General features: G+C 41.1%; 1 protein-coding gene across 7 annotated transcripts in view; it reads right to left on the bottom strand.

The window, feature by feature from the left end:
* The window catches only part of LOC133414583 (ankyrin repeat and fibronectin type-III domain-containing protein 1-like), a 34,329-nt gene extending 16,926 nt beyond the window's left edge, over nucleotides 1-17,403 (bottom strand). For 4 of the 7 annotated variants that reach the window (XM_061700037.1, XM_061700040.1, XM_061700042.1 and 1 more), the window contains exons 1-12: nucleotides 17,279-17,403; nucleotides 13,261-13,596; nucleotides 12,543-12,813; nucleotides 11,491-11,691; nucleotides 9,390-9,503; nucleotides 9,198-9,295; nucleotides 8,608-8,698; nucleotides 7,562-7,669; nucleotides 7,333-7,432; nucleotides 6,577-6,706; nucleotides 5,417-5,536; nucleotides 5,110-5,216 (exon numbers count right to left, since the gene is read on the bottom strand). In XM_061700037.1, coding sequence (XP_061556021.1) covers nucleotides 5,110-5,216; nucleotides 5,417-5,536; nucleotides 6,577-6,706; nucleotides 7,333-7,432; nucleotides 7,562-7,669; nucleotides 8,608-8,698; nucleotides 9,198-9,295; nucleotides 9,390-9,503; nucleotides 11,491-11,691; nucleotides 12,543-12,813; nucleotides 13,261-13,422 — 1,502 coding nt within the window. In that variant the 5' untranslated portion in view covers nucleotides 13,423-13,596; nucleotides 17,279-17,403. The remainder of the gene's footprint in view (nucleotides 1-5,109; nucleotides 5,217-5,416; nucleotides 5,537-6,576; nucleotides 6,707-7,332; nucleotides 7,433-7,561; nucleotides 7,670-8,607; nucleotides 8,699-9,197; nucleotides 9,296-9,389; nucleotides 9,504-11,490; nucleotides 11,692-12,542; nucleotides 12,814-13,260; nucleotides 13,597-17,278) is intronic. The other 3 variants (XM_061700038.1, XM_061700039.1, XM_061700041.1) reach the window with 3 other exon arrangements.
* Between the last annotated feature and the right edge of the window lie 1,354 nt (nucleotides 17,404-18,757).

The following is an 18,757-nucleotide window of genomic DNA, read 5'->3' as shown; positions in this document are numbered from 1 at the left end:
TTCTGGAAGGAGCTAGACGAAGTAGTTCTGAGCATCCCAGACAGAGAGAGAGTCGTGATTGGTGCAGATTGTAATGGAAATGTTGGTGAAGGAAATAGGGGTGATGAAGAAGTGATGGGTAAGTACGGCATCCAGGAAAGGAACTTGGAGGGGCAGATGGTGGTAGACTTTGCAAAAAGGATGCAAATGGCTGTAGTGAACACTTTTTACCAGAAGAGGCATGAACATAGGGTGACCTACAAGAGCGGAGGTAGAAGCACACAGGTGGATTACATCTTGTGAAGACGATGTATTCTGAAGGAGGTTACTGACCACAAGGTAGGGTTAGGGGAGAGTGTGGCTAGACAGCATAGGATGGTGGTGTGTAAGATGACTGGGGAGGAAGATTAGGAAGACAAAGGCAGAGCAGAAAACCGTGTAGGGGAAGCTGAGACAGGACGAGTGTTGTGCAGCTTTTCGGGAAGAGGTGAGACAGGCTCTCGGTGGACAGGAGGAACTTCCATAAGACTGGACCACTGCAGCCAAGGTGATCAGAGAGGCAGGCAGGAGAGTACTTGGTGTATTTTCTGGCAGGAAAATACACCAAGGCATTATTTGCCTTGAGGATGTTGGCATTATTTGCCTTGAGGATGTTGTTGGAAAGGTACAGAGAAGGTCAGAAGGAGCTACATTGTGTCTTTGTAGATCTAGAGAAAGCCTATGACAGAGTACCCAGAGAGGAACTGTGGTACTGCATGCGAAAGTCTGGAGTGGCAGAGAAGTATGTTCGAATAATACAGGACATGTACAAGGACAGCAGAACAGTGGTGAGGTGTTTTGTAGGTGTGACAGACGAGTTTAAGGTGGAGGTGGGACTGCATCAGGGATCAGCCCTGAGCCCCTTCCTGTTTGCAGTGGTGATGGATAGGCTGACAGATGAGGTGAGACTGGAATCCCTGTGGACCATGATGTTTGCAGATGATCTGCAGTGAAAAGCAGGGAGCAGGTGGAGGAAGAGTTAGAAAGATGGAGGCATGCAATGGAAAGCAGAGGAATGAAGATTAGCCGAAGTAAGACAGAATATAAGTGCATGAATAAGAGGGGTGGTGGGGGGAGAGTGAGGCTACAGGGAGAAAAGATAGCAAGGGTGGAGGACTTTAAATACTTGAGGTCAACCGTACAGAGCAATGGTGAGTGTGGTCAGGAAGTGAAGAAACGGGTCCAAGCAGGTTAGAACGGGTGGAGGAAGGTGTCAGGTGTGTTATGCGACAGAAGAGTCTCTCCTAGGATGAAGGGCAAAGTTTATAAAACAGTGGTGAGGCCAGCTATGATGTACGGATTAGAGACAGTGGCACTGAAGGGACAACAGGAAGCAGAGCTGGAGGTGGCGGAAATGAAGATGTTGAGGTTCGCTCTCGGAGTGCCCAGGTTGGATAAAATTAGAAATGAGCTCATCAGAGGCACAGTTAAGGTTTGAAGTTTTGGAGACAAAGTTAGAGAGAGCAGCCTTCAATGGTTTGGACATGTCCAGAGGAGAAATAGTGAGTATATTGGTAGAAGGATGATGACGATGGAGCTGCCAGGCAAGAGAGCTAGACGAAAACCAAAGAGATGGTTGATGGATGTCGTGAGGGAAGACATGAGGGCGGTTGGTGTTCGAGAGGAGGATGCAGGAGATAGGCTTACATGGAAAAGGATAACACGCTGTGGCGACCCTAAAGAAGAAAAGAAAGAAAGAAAAGAAGAAGCTGGACATAACAACAAAAATTATCTTTTTGGATTAGATTTTTTCACTTTGATGTAAAAAAAAATTAAACATGAGATGGACAAAAAGCAATGATCTGACAATGATTCTGTGTCATTACTCAAAGCACTAAAATAATATTTACAATTTACAATTAACATTAGTGATGTCATCCCAATGCTGCTCACACCCTCTCTGAGTAAAACAACCCCAATTCCAATGAAGTTGGGACGTTGTGTTAAACATAAATAAAAACAGAATACAATGGTTTGCAAATCATGTTAAACAGGCTCAGTCATTCACAAGCAAAGATGGGGCGAGGTTCACCTCTTTGTGAACAAGTGCGTGAGAAAATAGTCGAACAGTTTAAGGCCAATGTTCCTCAACGTACAATTGCAAGGAATTTAGGGATTTCATCATCGACGGTCCATAATATCATCAAAAGGTTCAGAGTATCTGTAAAAATCACTGCATGTAAGCGGCAAGGTCGAAAGCCAACATTGAATGCCTGTGACCTTCGATCCCTCAGACGGCACTGCATCAAAAACCGAAATCAATATGTAAAGGATATCACCACATGGGCTCAGGAACACTTCAGAATACCAATGTCAGTAAATACAGTTCGGCGCTACATCCATAAGTGCAACTTGAAACCCTACTATGCAACGCAAAAGCCATTTATCAACAACACCCAGAAATGCTGCCGGCTTCTCTGGGACTGATGCAAAATGGAAAAGTGTTCTGTGGTCCGACGAGTCCACATTTCAAATTGTGTTTGGAAATTGTGGACGTCGTGTCCTCCCGGCCAAAGAGGAAAAGAACCATGCGGAATGTTATGGACGCAAAGTTCAAAAGCCGGCATCTGTGATGGTATGGGGCTGTGTTAGTGTCACTGGCATGGGTAACTTACACATCTGTGAAGGCACCATTAATGCTGAAAGGTACATACAGGTTTTGAAGGTTTTGGTCTAAATGACTACAGCATGTCGCCTTGACATCTGTGGTCATGAAGTCCTTTGAACGTCTCGTGCTGGACGTTCAAAGGACGTCTCGTGCTGGACCACCTCAAGAGCGTCACAGGTCCCCTGCTGGACCCCCTGCAGTTTGCCTACCGAGCAAACAGGTCTGCGGATGATGCCTGTCAACATGGACCTCATCCTTGAACACCTCGACAGTGCAAGGACCTATGCGAGGATCCTATTCGTGGACTTCAGCTCAGCGTTCAACACCATCATCCCTGAACTCCTTTCCTCCAAGCTTCTCCAGCTCAGCGTCTCACCTGCCATCTGCCAGTGGATTTACAGCTTCCTGACGGGCAGGACACAGTAGGTGAGGCTGGGGGAGGTCACCTCATCCACACGCAGCATCAGCACTGGGGCACCCCAAGGTTGTGTCCTCTCTCCGCTGCTCTTCTCTCTCTACACGAACGACTACACCTCAACGCATCCGGCTGTCAAACTCCTGAGGTTTGCAGGCGACACCACTGTCATCGCCCTCATCAAGGACGGTGACGAGTATGCATATTGACTGGAAGGGGAACGGCTGGAGCTGTGGTGCGGCCGACACAACCTGAAGCTGAACACGCTCAAGACTGCAGAGATGATCGTGGACTTCAGGAGGCATCCTTCGCCATAGCTGCCCCTCACGCTGCCCAGCTGCCTTTTGTCAACTGTCGAGACCTTCAAGTTCCTGGGAATTGCAGTCTCTCAGGACCTGAAGTGGGCGATCAACATCAACTCCATCCTCAAAAAGGCCCAGCAGTGGATGTACTTCCTGCGGCTTCTGAGGAAGCACGGCCTGCCACGGGAGCTGCTGAGGCAGTGCTACACAGTGGTCATCAAATCAGTCCTGTGTTCTTCCATCACAGTCTGGTTTGGTGCTGCTACAAAAAAGGACAAACTCCGACTGCAACGGACAATCAAAACTGCTGAAAGGATTGTCGGTACACCCCTACCCACGCTTGAGGACTTGCACGCTGCCAGAACTAAGACAAGAGCGTGCAAAATCTTCTCGGACCCTCCACATCCCAGTCACCAGCTCTTCCAGATCCTTCCCTCAGGTAGGCGCTACCGATCTAACTAGAAACTTGAACTAGCAGACATTCTGTCGTGGGTGTGTGTTCCGGTTTTTGTCTTCCCCCTGTTTCACACACGTGCTCCTGAGAGCATCTTCACCACCTGTGCCTCGTTCACCCTAATTACCCCTTGTATTTAACCTCGTGTCTCATTCTCTCTCGTCGCCAGTTCGTTGTACCTTGTCGTTGCGTTCCAGCATTCCTTGTTTCCACGTCAGAGACTCACAGTAAGATTAGACCCTGTTCCGATTATCGACCTCGCCTTTTTTCCTCATGTTTTTGGATACTGTTTCCTTCTTTGGATTGCCTGCCTGTGTAACGACCTATGCCCGTATATTAAACCTCTCTTTTTTGAAACTGTCAATTTGTTTTGGAGTCGTGCATTTTTGGGTCCTATCCTCTGTTCCGTTCATGACACATTCAGACAGCTTCTTCCCTCTTGCAATCAACTTCTTAAACACCGAACCTCCAATTCCATTGCAATATGCTGGCAATTGTTTGTCTTTTTGTCTTGAGTTTGTTGTCACATTTCTGTCGGGCCAATTATATATTCCTCGTGCACTCACTGTAGTAGTCTCACTACGCTGCACTATCTGTACACTATCTGTACTGTACTATCATTGGAAATGTGTAGCGCATTATTAAGCGTAAAATACGACAATGGAGACCCCGGACTGTTGAACAGCTGAAGCTTGTACATCAAGCAAGAATGGGAAAGAATTCCACCTCTAAAGCTTCAACAATTAGTGTCCTCAGTTCCCAAACGTTTATTGAATGTTGTTAAAAGAAAAGGTGATGTAACACATGACCCTCTCCTAACTTTTTGGGAACGTGTTGCATAAAATTCTAAGTTAATGATTATTTGCTAAAAAGAATCAAGTTTACCAGTTTGAACATTAAATATCTTGTCTTTGTAGTGTATTCAATTAAATATAGGTCGAACATGATTTGCAACTCATTGTATTCTGTTTTTATTTATGTTTAACACAACATCCCAACTTCATTGGAATTGGGGTTGTACAATGTACAGTAAAATATTGAGGATTTACTCTAATGTGCTGTCATGTACTAGTCTTCAATTTATTTCATATTTAAGCTTAGCAAAAGTGCCTCTCAGCTTTGATAAGGAAACAATTCAATTTCTTTCCCCTTGCCTTTTGTGAAAAGTAGATCGATCGTGTAGTCTAGCACATTTTGGCCCTGAAAAAGAAATCCAGGCAACATGTAACAAGGCTTCAAACAGCAATTTAAAACTATTTTGCTGACAATGTTTTTAAAGGGAAAAAAAAGTCTGGTTGGAATCAGGACTCACCTGGTAGCATTTGGGAACTCCTTTAATGTCACAAGTAAAATGTTGCCTTGTCGGTCTTTGAGTGGTTCATAGTACACTTGGCCAAGGTCCATCGTCCCCAAGGAAGACTGGAAGCAAAGCAGGGCGGAGTAGTAAATGTGCAGATGAATAAACGTGGTTTTTAGGGATTAATTAAAAAAATAAAAAAAGTTACAATAGGGTAGTGAAGTGAGGCGGTAATAGGAAGATATGTTAATAAGCAATTAAAATAGCAATTAACCTATTTTAATTCTTATTATTATACAGTGTTAGCAATTTAACTCCCTACCTGCAGCTGGGAGACAGCTTTTAAAATATTGCGCCTGTTCTGTAGGAGGGACGAGGAAGATGAATGAGCAGAGGAGAGCGCTTGCTGGAGCCAAGGCACTTGCTGCCACGCACAGGACAACTGTACGAAAACAGATGACATCCCATTCTAAATTGCAGTTCATGCATGGAGTTACCTAACCCACATACTGAATAATTGATCAGAATTAATAGTTTTGTGTTAACTCCATTCCAATAGGGATATACTGTGCATTGACAAGCCACACCATTATGACTACTTGCAGAATTTAAATGATATTTGTTACAAGAGCTGTATCAAAAATGCTGCCTTTACATGAATAATGATGATCAATTTTCTATGACATAGAGATATTAATTTCACAGTCTGTGTATTATCGTAGTTGTGATTTGTATTGGTTGATTACTGAATTTATCTACACACCTCTCACTTCAACACAGTAGTTTTACACCTACTGCACCTCCAACAAAAACCATCATATTGTTATATTAATTCCTCTGCGAAAGTGCAATCGAAACTGAACATTATTACATGTGCCAAGGCGAGAGGTAATGAGTTCACCCTTGCTAGTTGGTTGGGTTGTTTATTAGTCAGAATTTTTACATAAAACACACACAGCCAATTCCCATGGAACTTTGTGAGTGGGTGGTGAAAATACAAATAAAAATGTGGAGACATGAATTTTCATCTCCTAATGTCAGGTCTCCTCAATAAATGACAATATGATACAATATTTTTGGGGCAGAAAAATGTAGGTCCATTCGGTTACAAGCACACGTTGCTATGTGACTTCAGAGGAGGCTGATGTATTGAACAGAAACGTTGTACAATCTGACAGCACCTCGCATCATATCATTGAGTGCAACAGATGCATACCAGAGGATTCTGTAACACTAATGTTGTCAGGAGTTGCATGCCATTATGAAGACACTGTGCCTTGCTTTCAGGTAGTAGCTGAAAATGTGGTTTTTTTTTTTTTTTTTTTTCACCTTGGTTGAGGTCTGCACATAAGTGCTAGTCTAGTTAACTTTGTGAAGTCAAAATTTGTTTTATATGGCTCTTGTATTGGATCTCATTATATTGTGTAGCTGGTCATAATATTGTGGTTGGTATATGTTTACACATGTCCCCGAGGAGATCACCTTGGCAAACCAAACAAAGTTGGGGGTGAGAGTGGTTGAGCAGCACTGGATCTCCACCAGTGGGAGTTGATCTTCAGCTGTCACGAGGATGTTTTCCTTGTGGTAGAACACAGTTGCCAAGTACACACCCCTAACATTAAAGCAAAATTAAGTGAGAGAGACAAAGGATTTCAGAAAGATAAACTAGCCAATATAAATGTAACCACACTTAATGCAAATTAGTAGATTTTCCAAATATGCCATCTGACAAAAGTGCATGATTACTTCCAGACAGAAATATTAGAATAGCTATGATGGACTCATGTGACATTTTGCAGGCTACATTCCTGCCCACAGGCAATGGATCAAGCATTGATGATCCTCATGAGGTCCAGAGTTGTGGTTCACTGACTCTGTTGTCATGACAATATCGTTTTGACTGTCATGACATCGAATATTGCGATTGAATGCCTTGACCAAATTATCCCATAGGTAGATTGCTAACAGGTAAAAATGTTTAGGGTCGTGCCTCTGCAATAATCTTGTTAACTAAAAGACTAGAAGATAATGGCATCAGGATGCTTTTAGCAGTCACTCGAACATTACATTGATTTCAGCCAGCATGATGGTGCTCAAAATAAATTGTCACTGATCTTCAGGCTGCTTCTGGTTCAATATCCACTAAATAAGAAACAGTTCACTGGTGTAATTACAGCATATTGAATCTATAACTGCCAGTAAGGTAAACTGAGAAAGGCAAGCAAGATTGAGAGTTACCTTTGTAAGAGACGAACAAACTTGGTAGCAGACTGGAACAGTTGTTTGATGCCCCGAGATATCGACAGACGCATGTTGGGACTCTGAGGTTTAGGGCTCTCTGCGAAGCAACAGAAAATGTCGCTATTTTTCATTTGATTTATTGTGCATGCATGAAGCCTTTGACTAGGACTGAGACTTCTTTGTGGCGAATTGGCATACCGCAGTTGTACTAGCAAAGATGTGTTACCTTTGTAGTATCCTCTGTTATGAGGCTCTCCGGCATCTTCCAGAAGCTTCCTCACTAGGGCCTCATGGTTTCTGTACTGCGACTTCACACCATTGCACTCTCTCCAACCTGCAAAGGAACAAAAAGACTTATACAATAAGGGAAACACGTTCAATACACCAACAACTTCAGGGAAATCTTAAGGGTAGCCTCTTTATATCTTGGCAATGAACCCTGATTTCATTGGCGATCATCTATGCACCTGCGAATGTATCAATACTGATTCATGCTGTAAATTCAAATTCAAATTAAAAATAATTGGTGTAATTTAAAGTGGATATAAAAATCCACACGCTCCTGTTCAGATGCCAGGCTTTTGTGATATAAAATAATATGTTAATTGCTTTTTTCATCCGTACATGTTTACAGTATGACTATAAAGTGCTGTACACATAAAGGTGTTTCAGAACATCCATTTTCCATTATACTTGTAAGCCGAGTACATTGTGTGCATGTGTGTGTGGTGTTTACTAATAAGTGCTAAACAGGAATTTCTTTTTTTTGCAAAATGCTTTTCTATTATTATGATATAATCATTGCGTTTTCCGTTTTTTCTATGTTGTGTGCATTAACTGTTCAGTGGTGTTTTCATGTTGATTGACTCGGTGTCTATTTTGAGGCAATAGTTTGGTTTTGCAGGAGGAGTCTGGGGTTTTGTGATTGTAGTTTGAAAATTGGTTTTGTGTTTACAGTGGAGGGTTACTAGATAAGTGTCTTTGCAATTGAGAAAAACTGTTAACAAAGAACATCACTTATACCATGGCATCATTTCACGGTAGGAGGGGAAAGTTACATCCATCAATAAATGATAATTCAACCTCACAGCAGCAATGGCACAAATCCCACAGTGACAACTTTAAGCCTCCACATTTTAATAATTCAGTAATCTACCCGCTATGAGTTGATTCTACCACTGTTACATCAAGGCTGATGGTAATTTATGCAGAAGGAGAAAAAGAATAGAGCCTTTTTAAAATGTTCATCAAGGTTTAACATACAGTACTTACTGGAGGGTGCATCGCTGACTGGAATAGAGCTTTGAGGTAGGCCCCATCCTTTCACATTGTAGGCACTCGCCCTGACAAAGTAATGCACTCCCTGCATTTGAAGATGTTCCAAATTATTACATTGCAAGACCTGTCCAAAGTGTCTATTCCAAGATAAAGAAATCACTTTCATTGTTACTTAATCTGGTTAAGTATGGCAGTTGGGTAATAAGTGTTATAGATAAAGTAGAAACAGTTTACCACAGTAGATCGTAATGATAAATACAATGTGTTTGGGTCAAGCCCATAGTATGTGCATTATACTGTGTGCACATAATTAAAGTTTTCATTTGCTGTACATGTACATCCATATGGGTATTTCTTGTGTGTGTTTGTGTGTGCGTGTGTGTGTGTGTGTGTGTGTGTGTGTGTGTGAGCCCGAGAGAGAGAGAGAGACAGAGAGAGAGAGAGAGACAGAGAGACAGAAGTGGATGTTGAGAGAGAGAGAAACAGAGACAGAGAAGGGGCAGAGAGGGAGGGGGAGAGAGAGAGAGAGAGAGAGAGAGGGAGACCAAGAGAGAGAGAGAGAGAGTAGACACCGGATGTCTTACAGCAGTGAGTCCCTTTATAAGATAAGAGGGATTCTTGGTCTCTGTTACATGAGCTGAGCCAAGGATGCGCTTGAAGCTTGCTGAGGTGCTCCATTCCACTGTGAAGCCAAAACAATTTTAATGACAGATTACTGTTTGTACTTTACCAATGTGTAAAAACATTCCAGTAAAATATTTTCTGTGAATACCTACCCTTGTAGCAGGTGATGAGTCCCATGCAGTCACCTTCTGGCTCTTTGATTGCCACAAACAGAGAAGATGTGCTGGTCACCACTATGGATACTTGACATGGATGACCTGGGAGTTCTGGATAAAATATTTCAAATACACTCAAGACAATGTTTATGATGAGCAATATTGAACTGGCATAACTGGCAGTGTTGTATTACAGTGGACCCCCGCCATTTGCAGGGAACAGGGACCGGGCCAGACTGTGAATTGCAAATATCTGTAGATAATTGACGGCCATTATTTTGTTTTAAACCACAAAAAGAACATAAAGAAGTAAATAAAAGAAAAAAGAACGAAATATATACTTTTTAAATGAGCAAAAATTATAGCTAGATAGATAGATAGATAGATAGATAGATAGATAGATAGATAGATAGATAGATAGATAGATAGATAGATATTATTATGGTAATCTTAGCAATAGTAATAAATTCTTCAGTCAAAGTGGGTTTTCTCTATTCTGAACATTGTTTGACCCAGAGTAGAAAGATTAAACAGTCCGCTTAAAAAAAAAAAACAACAACAACAAAACGCGTACACACACACGCATTTATAGCGAGAGTTTTTTAATCTTATGTTGGCCAGGGAATTTTAAATTGGAGATAGTTTTATTTTGCATCTTGCATCTTAAAAGTTCCATCCATCCATTTTCTGAGCCGCTTCTCCTCACTAGGGTCACGGGCGTGCTGGAGCCTATCCCAGGTATCATCGGGCAGGAGGCGGGGTACACGCTGAGCTGGTTCCCAGCCAATCGCAGGGCACATACAAACAACCAACCATTCGCACTCACATTCACACCTATGGGCAATTTAGAGTTGTCAATCAACCTACCGTGCATGTTTTTGGGATGTGGGAGGAAAGCGGAGTGCCTGGAGAAAACCCACGCAGGCACGGGGAGAACATGCAAACTCCACACAGGCGGGGCCGGGGATTGAACCCCGGTCCTCAGAACTGTGAGGCAGACGCTCTAACCAGTCGGTCACCGTCCCGCCCATCTTAAAAGTTGAGCCTGAAATTTTTACTTTGACACTAACAACATGCCCATAAAACTGTCAGGTAATTGCTTGTAAGAGGAAAGCGAGAGTCAAGGCAGGCTCATACAGAGGTAGTATTGTAACAACCTCGAAGATAAAAACAAGGTCATTTTGAGACTGACAGTGAATGGGAGTTGGAATTTGGAAGAATATTATTTCTTTCAATTCAAATACACTCAATTCCAATGAAGTTGGGATTTTCTGTTAAACATAAATAAAAAAACAGAATACAATGATTTGCAAATCATGTTCAACCTATATTTAATTGAATACACTACAAAGACAAGATATTTAATGTTAAAACTGACAAACTTTAAGTTTTTAGCAAATAATCATTAACTTCGAATTTTATGGCTACAACACGTTCCAGAAAAACTGGGACAGGTGGTAAAAAAGACTGAGAAAGTTGAGGAATGCTCATCAAACACCTGTTTGGTACATCCCACAGGTGAACAGGCTAATTGGGAACAGGTGGGTGCCATGATTGGGTATAAAAGGAGCTTCCCTGAATTGCTCAGTCATTCACAAGCAAAGATGGGGCGAGGTTCACCTCTTTATGAACAAGTGCGTGAGAAAATAGTCGACCAGTTTAAGGACAATGTTCCTCAACGTACAATTGCAAGGAATTTAGGGATATCATCATCTACGGTCATCAAGCAAGAATGGAAAAGAATTCCACCTACAAAGCTTCAATATTTAGTGTCCTCAATTCCCAAACGTTTATTGAATGTTGTTAAAAGAAAAGGTGATGTAACACAGTGGTCAACATGATCTTGTCCCAGCTTTTTTGGAACGTCTAAGTTCATGATTATTTGCTAAAAACAATAAAGTTTATCAGTTTTTGAACATTAAATATTTTGTCTTTATAATGTATTCGATTAAATATAGGTTGAACATGATTTGCAAATCATTGTATTCTGTTTTTATTTATGTTTACCACAACGTCCCAATGTCTTATGAATTGGGTTGTACATTTTTAAAAGAATGAAAATGCATGTAATGCCTAAAATCCATTACAGACCACTGACCTGTGTGGTTGAAATTCTCCTTCATCCGGCAGTACAGTTGCAGTCTGAGGCTCCAGAGTCTGATTTGTCTATGGACATCAGCCTGTGCATGGGACCCTGCCCCAGCCTTCGTCAATAACTCCTGCTTCCTCTCATCCACCCTTTCTTTCGCCAACGCCACAAGATCATCAAGCTTCCGTGCCCATTCTGCTGGTCTGCACACTAACAGTCATGCAATACAAATAGTACAGTAATTGTCAATCTTCATCTTAAATATGATTTATATTCAAGCACTGAATTTTAACATAGTACCTTCAATGAAACAGCGCTCAGTAAATGATTTTTATGTTTGTGTATTTGGGCTTTTACTAGCACTGAAGTAGGCCTATTTACTTTCATAATGGTTTGCACTAAAAAGCCCTTGGAGAATTCTTATTTGAAATCTTGGAGTAAAACATTAGGGTTAGGTTGATTTGGCTTTGTATATGTCATTATAAGCACTTTAACTTCCTTTCCCTTTGTGTCACCTTCTGTTTGTCGTAGTTCTGTCTGGCTTCTTCTATCTATATTCGTTCATCTCTCCTAATGCAGAAAAAACTGATTGTTTTTTTAAATTTTCATTTTGTTTCTTCTTTGAATGAAATCACCCACTTTGTCATATTAGACAATGGTCTGATCACCACAAGCAATTCATATTCACTCACTGCGCACTTCATTAGGTACACTTGCACAATCTACTGTGAGCCAAAACAAAAACTGTGCCAAACATTAACAATGTGCTTATCATTATGTTTGTAATTTGCTGTGGTGTAGAACTGCAATGCATCAATCTGAGAGGTGTGGTCTTATATTTTGCTCTTAATTTGGTCAAATGGGTGACCACATTTTACAAACACATCTAAAACAATACTATTATACAGTATTTCTATATCTCTGATGCAGCCCTTATGTTGGTTTTGAATTTTGCTTTGGATTTCATTGTGCAAGTGGTCATAATGTCGTTGGTTTATTTCCGATTAGCATTATATTGTTTCTTCTAAACAAGTCATGACACTCTGAAACAAAGTACTTACAAATCGGGTTATGCCTAGCGCCAGCCTTTGCCAGCACATGGAGCAGAGGGGAATTGTGGGTAAGGGCAGCCACATCCAAGGGGACAAGGCCCTGTTCACTCACTCTGTTCACCCCCCTCTCCCGCTCTTTCTCCCAGTCCCTGTCTTTCTTTTCTCCTCTCTCCCACATGCTTCCTCCTCCACCTCCTGCACAGTTGTTGCGGATTCGGGAGAGCAGACTTTGTACGGCCAATGTGTCTTCATTCTCCACCGCATCCCACAAGCTCTTGTACTAATGGGGTCACAAGAAGATGGCACAGTCAAAAGTAGTAGCTGGTTGGGTCAGCGCAAAAGCTTTATCAGAAAGTATTTGAACAGTGACAGTTTTAATTATTTGGCCTCTATATACCACCACAATGAAGCAATCAACAATTAACATGGGGTTGAAGTGTTGACTGGATTAAAAATATTAATGTGGATTGTTTTATCTAAAATCCATTGTAATTGTACATAGAGGTCAAATCATAAACACTTGGTCACTGTCCAAATACTTCTGGACCGAATATAGTGTGTGAATTGGGCAGAGACAGATACAGTTTGTCAAATTATAATTCTGAGCATCAGTCGAGCCTGGGAAAGTCATAAGGGCGCAGAGGCAATATAAAGTTTGACAGAGTGCTCCTCCACCTAAGGACAGGTAACAACACACAGTGATCAACACCTAAAATAAATATCTTACTGCATCTGCAGATTTTCCAAGGCGATTGGGTGTGTCTGCTCCCCCGCTGACAGATGACTCTTCTCCCCTTAGCCTGACTGACAGGTTTCTATAGATCCGCTTGGGTGAGACAGGACCGAAAGAGCGCCGGCGATGTGCTGGGTTCCTCGTGGATACAGACATGACAAAGCCGGTGGAGAGGAGAATAAGCAGGGGGAGAACAAGAAGACAGAAAGTGGCTGGGGAGAGCGAAGATGGCTGTTTTTAGTTCATAGTTTGAGCGACTAGGGCCCCTAACCTTAGAGAAATGGATGGGGGAGACAGGACAAAGAAGTGAGTACAAGTGAGAAAGAGAAACTTGGGGACAAAGAAAAGAAAAGATGAGTCAACAAGTGTGGAAAGAGGTAAGAAATAAAAAGAGGTGAATAAAAATAAGAATGCAGTCAGCCTTGGACACATTCGTCAAACATCAAATTAATTTTCAACCAACTAAGAGAGTGATGCTAATGTGTGGGTGGGTGACTGGATAAAAGTTTCCCACACTACGTGACAAATGCCAGAACGTATTTATTTAAACAGTATATCTCTTAAACATTGTGTTTTTCTTTTGTATGACAGGAGTCTTATATTCTCTGAAAATCCTTTCAGCTCACAAACCGGCGCCTTATTTCAGCAAGACAATGCCAAACCACATTCTGCACGTGTTACAACAGCGTGGCTTCGTAGTAAAAGAGTGCAGGTACTAGACTGGGCTGCCTGCAGTCCAGACCGGTCTCCCATTGAAAATGTGTCGAACATTATGAAGTGTAAAATACAACAACGGAGACCCCGGACTGTTGAACAGCTGAAGCTGTACATCAAGCAAGAATGGGAAAGAATTCCACCTACAAAGCTTCAATAATTAGTGTCCTCAGTTCCCAAACGTTTATTGAATGTTGTTAAAAGAAAAGGTGATGCAACACAGTGGTAAATATGTCCCTGTCCCAGCTTTTTTGGAACATGTTGCAGCCATAAAATTCTAAGTTAATGATTATTTGCTAAAAACGATAAAGTTCATCAGTTTGAACATTAAATATCTTGTCTTGTAGCGTATTCAATTTAATATAGGTTGAACGTGATTTTATTCTGTTTTTATTTATGCTTAACACAACGTCCCAACTTCATTGGAATTTGGGTTGTAATACAGTATAACAACAAAACATAACCAAAAACAATTTGGGGCTAATCACACTGTACTAGTTAGCTAACCTTAACTCCATTATAGCTAATTAGGGTTTTTATTTAGGTTCATCTGCTTGAGCTTCCTACATTATGAGAATAATTCCTCACTCTAATTACAGTAGTGATACTAATCATTACATCTGTAGCTTTTTCATTACACTAACCCGTTGCCTCATAGTTTTTGGAGTAAAATTAAGCTTGCGATAATGTATTCCACTTTAGCAAGTCTTCTTCATTTTTTCTTTCTTTCCCTTCAGGCCTAACCCCATTCAGAGGTCGGAACAGCGTATTATCTGCTTGTCCCCTGTATTTTCTGCTCTAAACTCCAGCTATCTGCCATAAATCTCCTGTTTGGTCTTCCTCTTTGCCTCCTACCTGACGGCTCTATTTCCAGCATCCCTCTATTGACATATCCACTGTCCCTCCTCAGCACATGTCCAAACCATTTCAGTCTGGCCTCTCTAGTTTTGTTTCCAAATATTTTAGTCTGTGTTGCCCCTCTAATGAGCTCATTCTTGTTTCTGTCCATCCTCCTCACTCTCAAAGAGATTCTCAGAATTTTCAGTTCTCCCACCTCCATCTCATGTCTTCTGTCTTCAGGTCATGCTACCCTCTCCAAACCATACAACATTGCTGCTCTCGCTACTGTCGTAAAAACCTTTCCTTTCACTTTAGCTGGTGCTCTTCTGTCACAGGTCACACTTTTCTCCAGCCGCTCCATATTACCTGGACTCTCTTTTTAAACTTGGGTGTGTGTTCTGGTTGTTGTCTTCCCCCTGTCTCGTAGACACCTGCTCCTGCTCATTATTTCTAGTCGCCAGTTCGTTGTACCTTGTCTTCGCGTTCCAGCATTCCTTGTTTCCACGTCTGCTTTTCGGATTGCCTGCTGTGTACCGACCTCTGCCCGAATATTAAGCCTCTCTTTTTTGAAACTGTCCATTTGTAGTGGAGTCGTGCATTTTTTGGTCCTATCCTCTGTTCCATTCATGACACTTCCAGTCTCCCAATTAATGTGAACACTTGATCCCAAGTAGTTGATCTCCTGCAGATTCTCGGCCTCTCCTTGTTACCTTACCATTCCACTGGCGTTCCTTTAATTCAGACACATACACTCTGTCATGCGACGACTGATCTTTATTCCTTGTCTCGCAATTGCATACCAGCCAATAATGTATTCTACTTGTTACTATCTGAACTATGTCCTAAAGGCATTTTCTGTTTTCTCTGTTCTGTTTTAGACTTTAATTTGGATTGATTTTCACATCTGATTGCTTTGCACTAAGACTGAAAAGTAGATGTTTTCCCAATTCCCCAAAGTAGGGTTGACTAAGGAGTCTGCTGTCCTTGTGTAAACTAAAACATCTCTGTCAGTGCTATCTGAGGACAGAATATGAAGGTTTTGGCCCCCATGCTGCCAATTCTGTCTGGGATACACAACAGAGAGTACCTGTTTGGAGAGTACCTGCACATGCCAGGATGTGGGCATGTGACAGCAAAGGGTGATAACAACCACTGTTATTGGTAAAGATTATCTCAGTTTGTTTATTATGCATTACATCAGCTTTAAAGTGCTGATGAGGCAAGTGGGAGAGGGGGATTAGCTTTGAGGCATCACACATAAGTGAAGGCAAAGCATCTGGGAGAAGGAAAAGCTGTACGCAAATTGTGATTCGCAAAATAGCACTAACATGAATAGTGTATTAATGCATATTTAGAAAGGAGCAGCAAAGACTCATGACAAATACCCTTCATGAGGCCTTTGAGGTTTTTCATGTGAAATTCTGTTGCATCTCAGCTTGTGGTGACATGATGTGTACTTTTTCCATCTCTGCTGGGGCTAACATGCTTTACGGGGTTGACAAAACTGCGCTTTGCTGAATGGAGCTTGAGTAGAAAAATATTTTTACATGTTTTTTTATTCTTTATAATCCCCCAGGAATAGATGCATTATTTAAAGTAGCTTTCTTGCTAGCTTTTTGGTAAAGTAAACTTAATGCCATCCAATGAATGAAAGAAAAGTAAGGACAATAATTATGTATAACTTTCACTCATCTTCGGCCATGCTTAGTCCGTAAAAGAATTCAGTGCAGCTCAGCTTCTGGCTAGCAGATGATATGGATAGCCATTAAAAAAAAGCATAGCAGCTTTTCAGATGTAGCCAAGCCAATAACAAATACCATAACAATATTAGTCTTGTCAAGCATAATAATAACACACACTATCCAAATAAATACTGTTGCATTTGTCTGAATCCTTCATATGCTAAAAAGAAGACAAACAATTGATGTTGCAGTTTTCTAAAAAGAAAAGGTTTAACCTGCTGATGTTTCATTTTAAATGTCATTATATCTGTTCCTGTTTACACAAAACATAAGCAGTGTGTTTTGCCTTGAATGATCCCTTACTGTACCATATGTGAAGTGTGAAGTGAACTGTAACTTAAAATCAAGGGACATGTATCGTTACACTTATACCGATTACTTTTATGTGGTTGCACCATTATAACCACCCCCCTTGATGGCAACCAAAGCTACCATGCGGCCTGCTATGAAGTCGAGTTTGACACTCCTGTGAAAACTTCATGTAAGAATATGAGATATTAAAAAACAAAATTTGTTTCCTCTATCGACCTGAAAATGTATCACTGTGACAGTTGTTTTGATGATGTGTTTGCCACTGGAATGCAAAGATAGAAATTATTATTATTAGACTAACATCACATCAAAATACATTGGAGTCTAATCTGAATGGCATGGTTACCAATAATACAAATAGAAATACAGATAATAATTGGAAATTATTTAGTTGACATGCTTACCTTTCCAACATTTAGATTCCAAACTGTTCCTTCAATGCCATCCTTTTTAGGGAACAACAATCTTTTGATCAGATATAATCCATTGATGTCCCCTTGAATCTTTCCACTCTGTGGGTGAGATGCACCTGAACGCATCTCGGTGGTGGATGAGAGCACACCCCTATGACCCTCCTACTAGTTGGGCCACCCCCACTCCGCCATCCCCCATGCTTCCTCTGGTATGTGTTATATCAGCATTACAGTTAGAAGAAGCGTTGTGTTAAACTTGGTTTGGATTGTGTAGTTAATTATTATTTATTATGCGCAATACTGCATTTTCTCTGGTAACATTGTTTCAGATTTACGTTTATATTGTAGGTTTACATACAACATTTTTACATATTCTAAAAAATTTATTTCTCTGGCTAAAAAGATGTGAAGACTAACTACACTACACACATCAACGAATGTGCAGAGTGATGACGTGAGAAAATGCACTAGAGGTGAATAGAAAGAGGTGAATGCCGTTTTGTGTTGCACACAGGATGTGGCCCATATCAAGCAAAGTGACAGAAAAGTAAAGCTATTTGTTTGCACATTTGTTTTCGTGTTTGGCTGCCAGCTGAATCCATACATCTCAATGCGATGTTGGCCACAAAACATGATCTTTCTATCACTGTGCCCATGCAAAGGCAGTTCAAAAAAATATATAGTCTTTGAAATATTCCCACCTTCTTATCTGGTGGCAGTGACCACTTCCTGCACTATAAAAATGCATACAGACAGCTAGTTGCATATTGTATGACCAAACAGATTTTTACATTTCCAAGTGTTGACATCTTCATGCAGAACTGCATCAGCAATCATGTGTTGCCCATCCATCCATCCATTTCCTATACCACTTATCCTCACTAGGGTCACGGAGGTGCTGGAGCCTATCCCAGCTATCTTTGGGCGGGAGGATCATGTATTGTTTATTTTTATTTTTTAAGAGATTATGAGAGAAATTATATTGTAATGTGAAAGGTATATTTTAAGTGACGTAGATTCAGTTTGTGAATGTTGGCTCCGGCGGTTGCCTTTTGTTGCAATAGAAATGACAAAACAGCTGTTTCGTCGATGGACCAACAAACAACAAACAAAAGTGCTACTGTGCTATAGCCCACTACAAACCAGGTTATGGGGGGACTACTGTATTCTTACTGGTCTATTCAAACTAAAACTAAATTGAGATAACTCTAATTTTCAAGCAATTTATTTAGATAATAGCTTGTTCCAACTCATACTCTGAAATAAAGGAGGGAATTATTGTTAAATATTAGTGTTCAGGTGTTCCAGTATTTATCATTCATTCATTTATTTTCCATACCGCTTATCCTCACTCGGGTCGCAGGCCTATCCCAGCTAACTCTGGGCGAGAGGCGGAGTACACCCTGAACTGGTCGGCAACTAATCGCAGGGCACATATAAACAAACAACCTTTCGCACTCATGTTCACAC

Source organism: Phycodurus eques, chromosome 16, assembly GCF_024500275.1.
Source record: "Phycodurus eques isolate BA_2022a chromosome 16, UOR_Pequ_1.1, whole genome shotgun sequence".
Taxonomy (NCBI): domain Eukaryota; kingdom Metazoa; phylum Chordata; class Actinopteri; order Syngnathiformes; family Syngnathidae; genus Phycodurus; species Phycodurus eques.
Note: the sequence above shows the minus strand (reverse complement) of the source record. Positions and strands in the feature narration are given on the sequence as shown.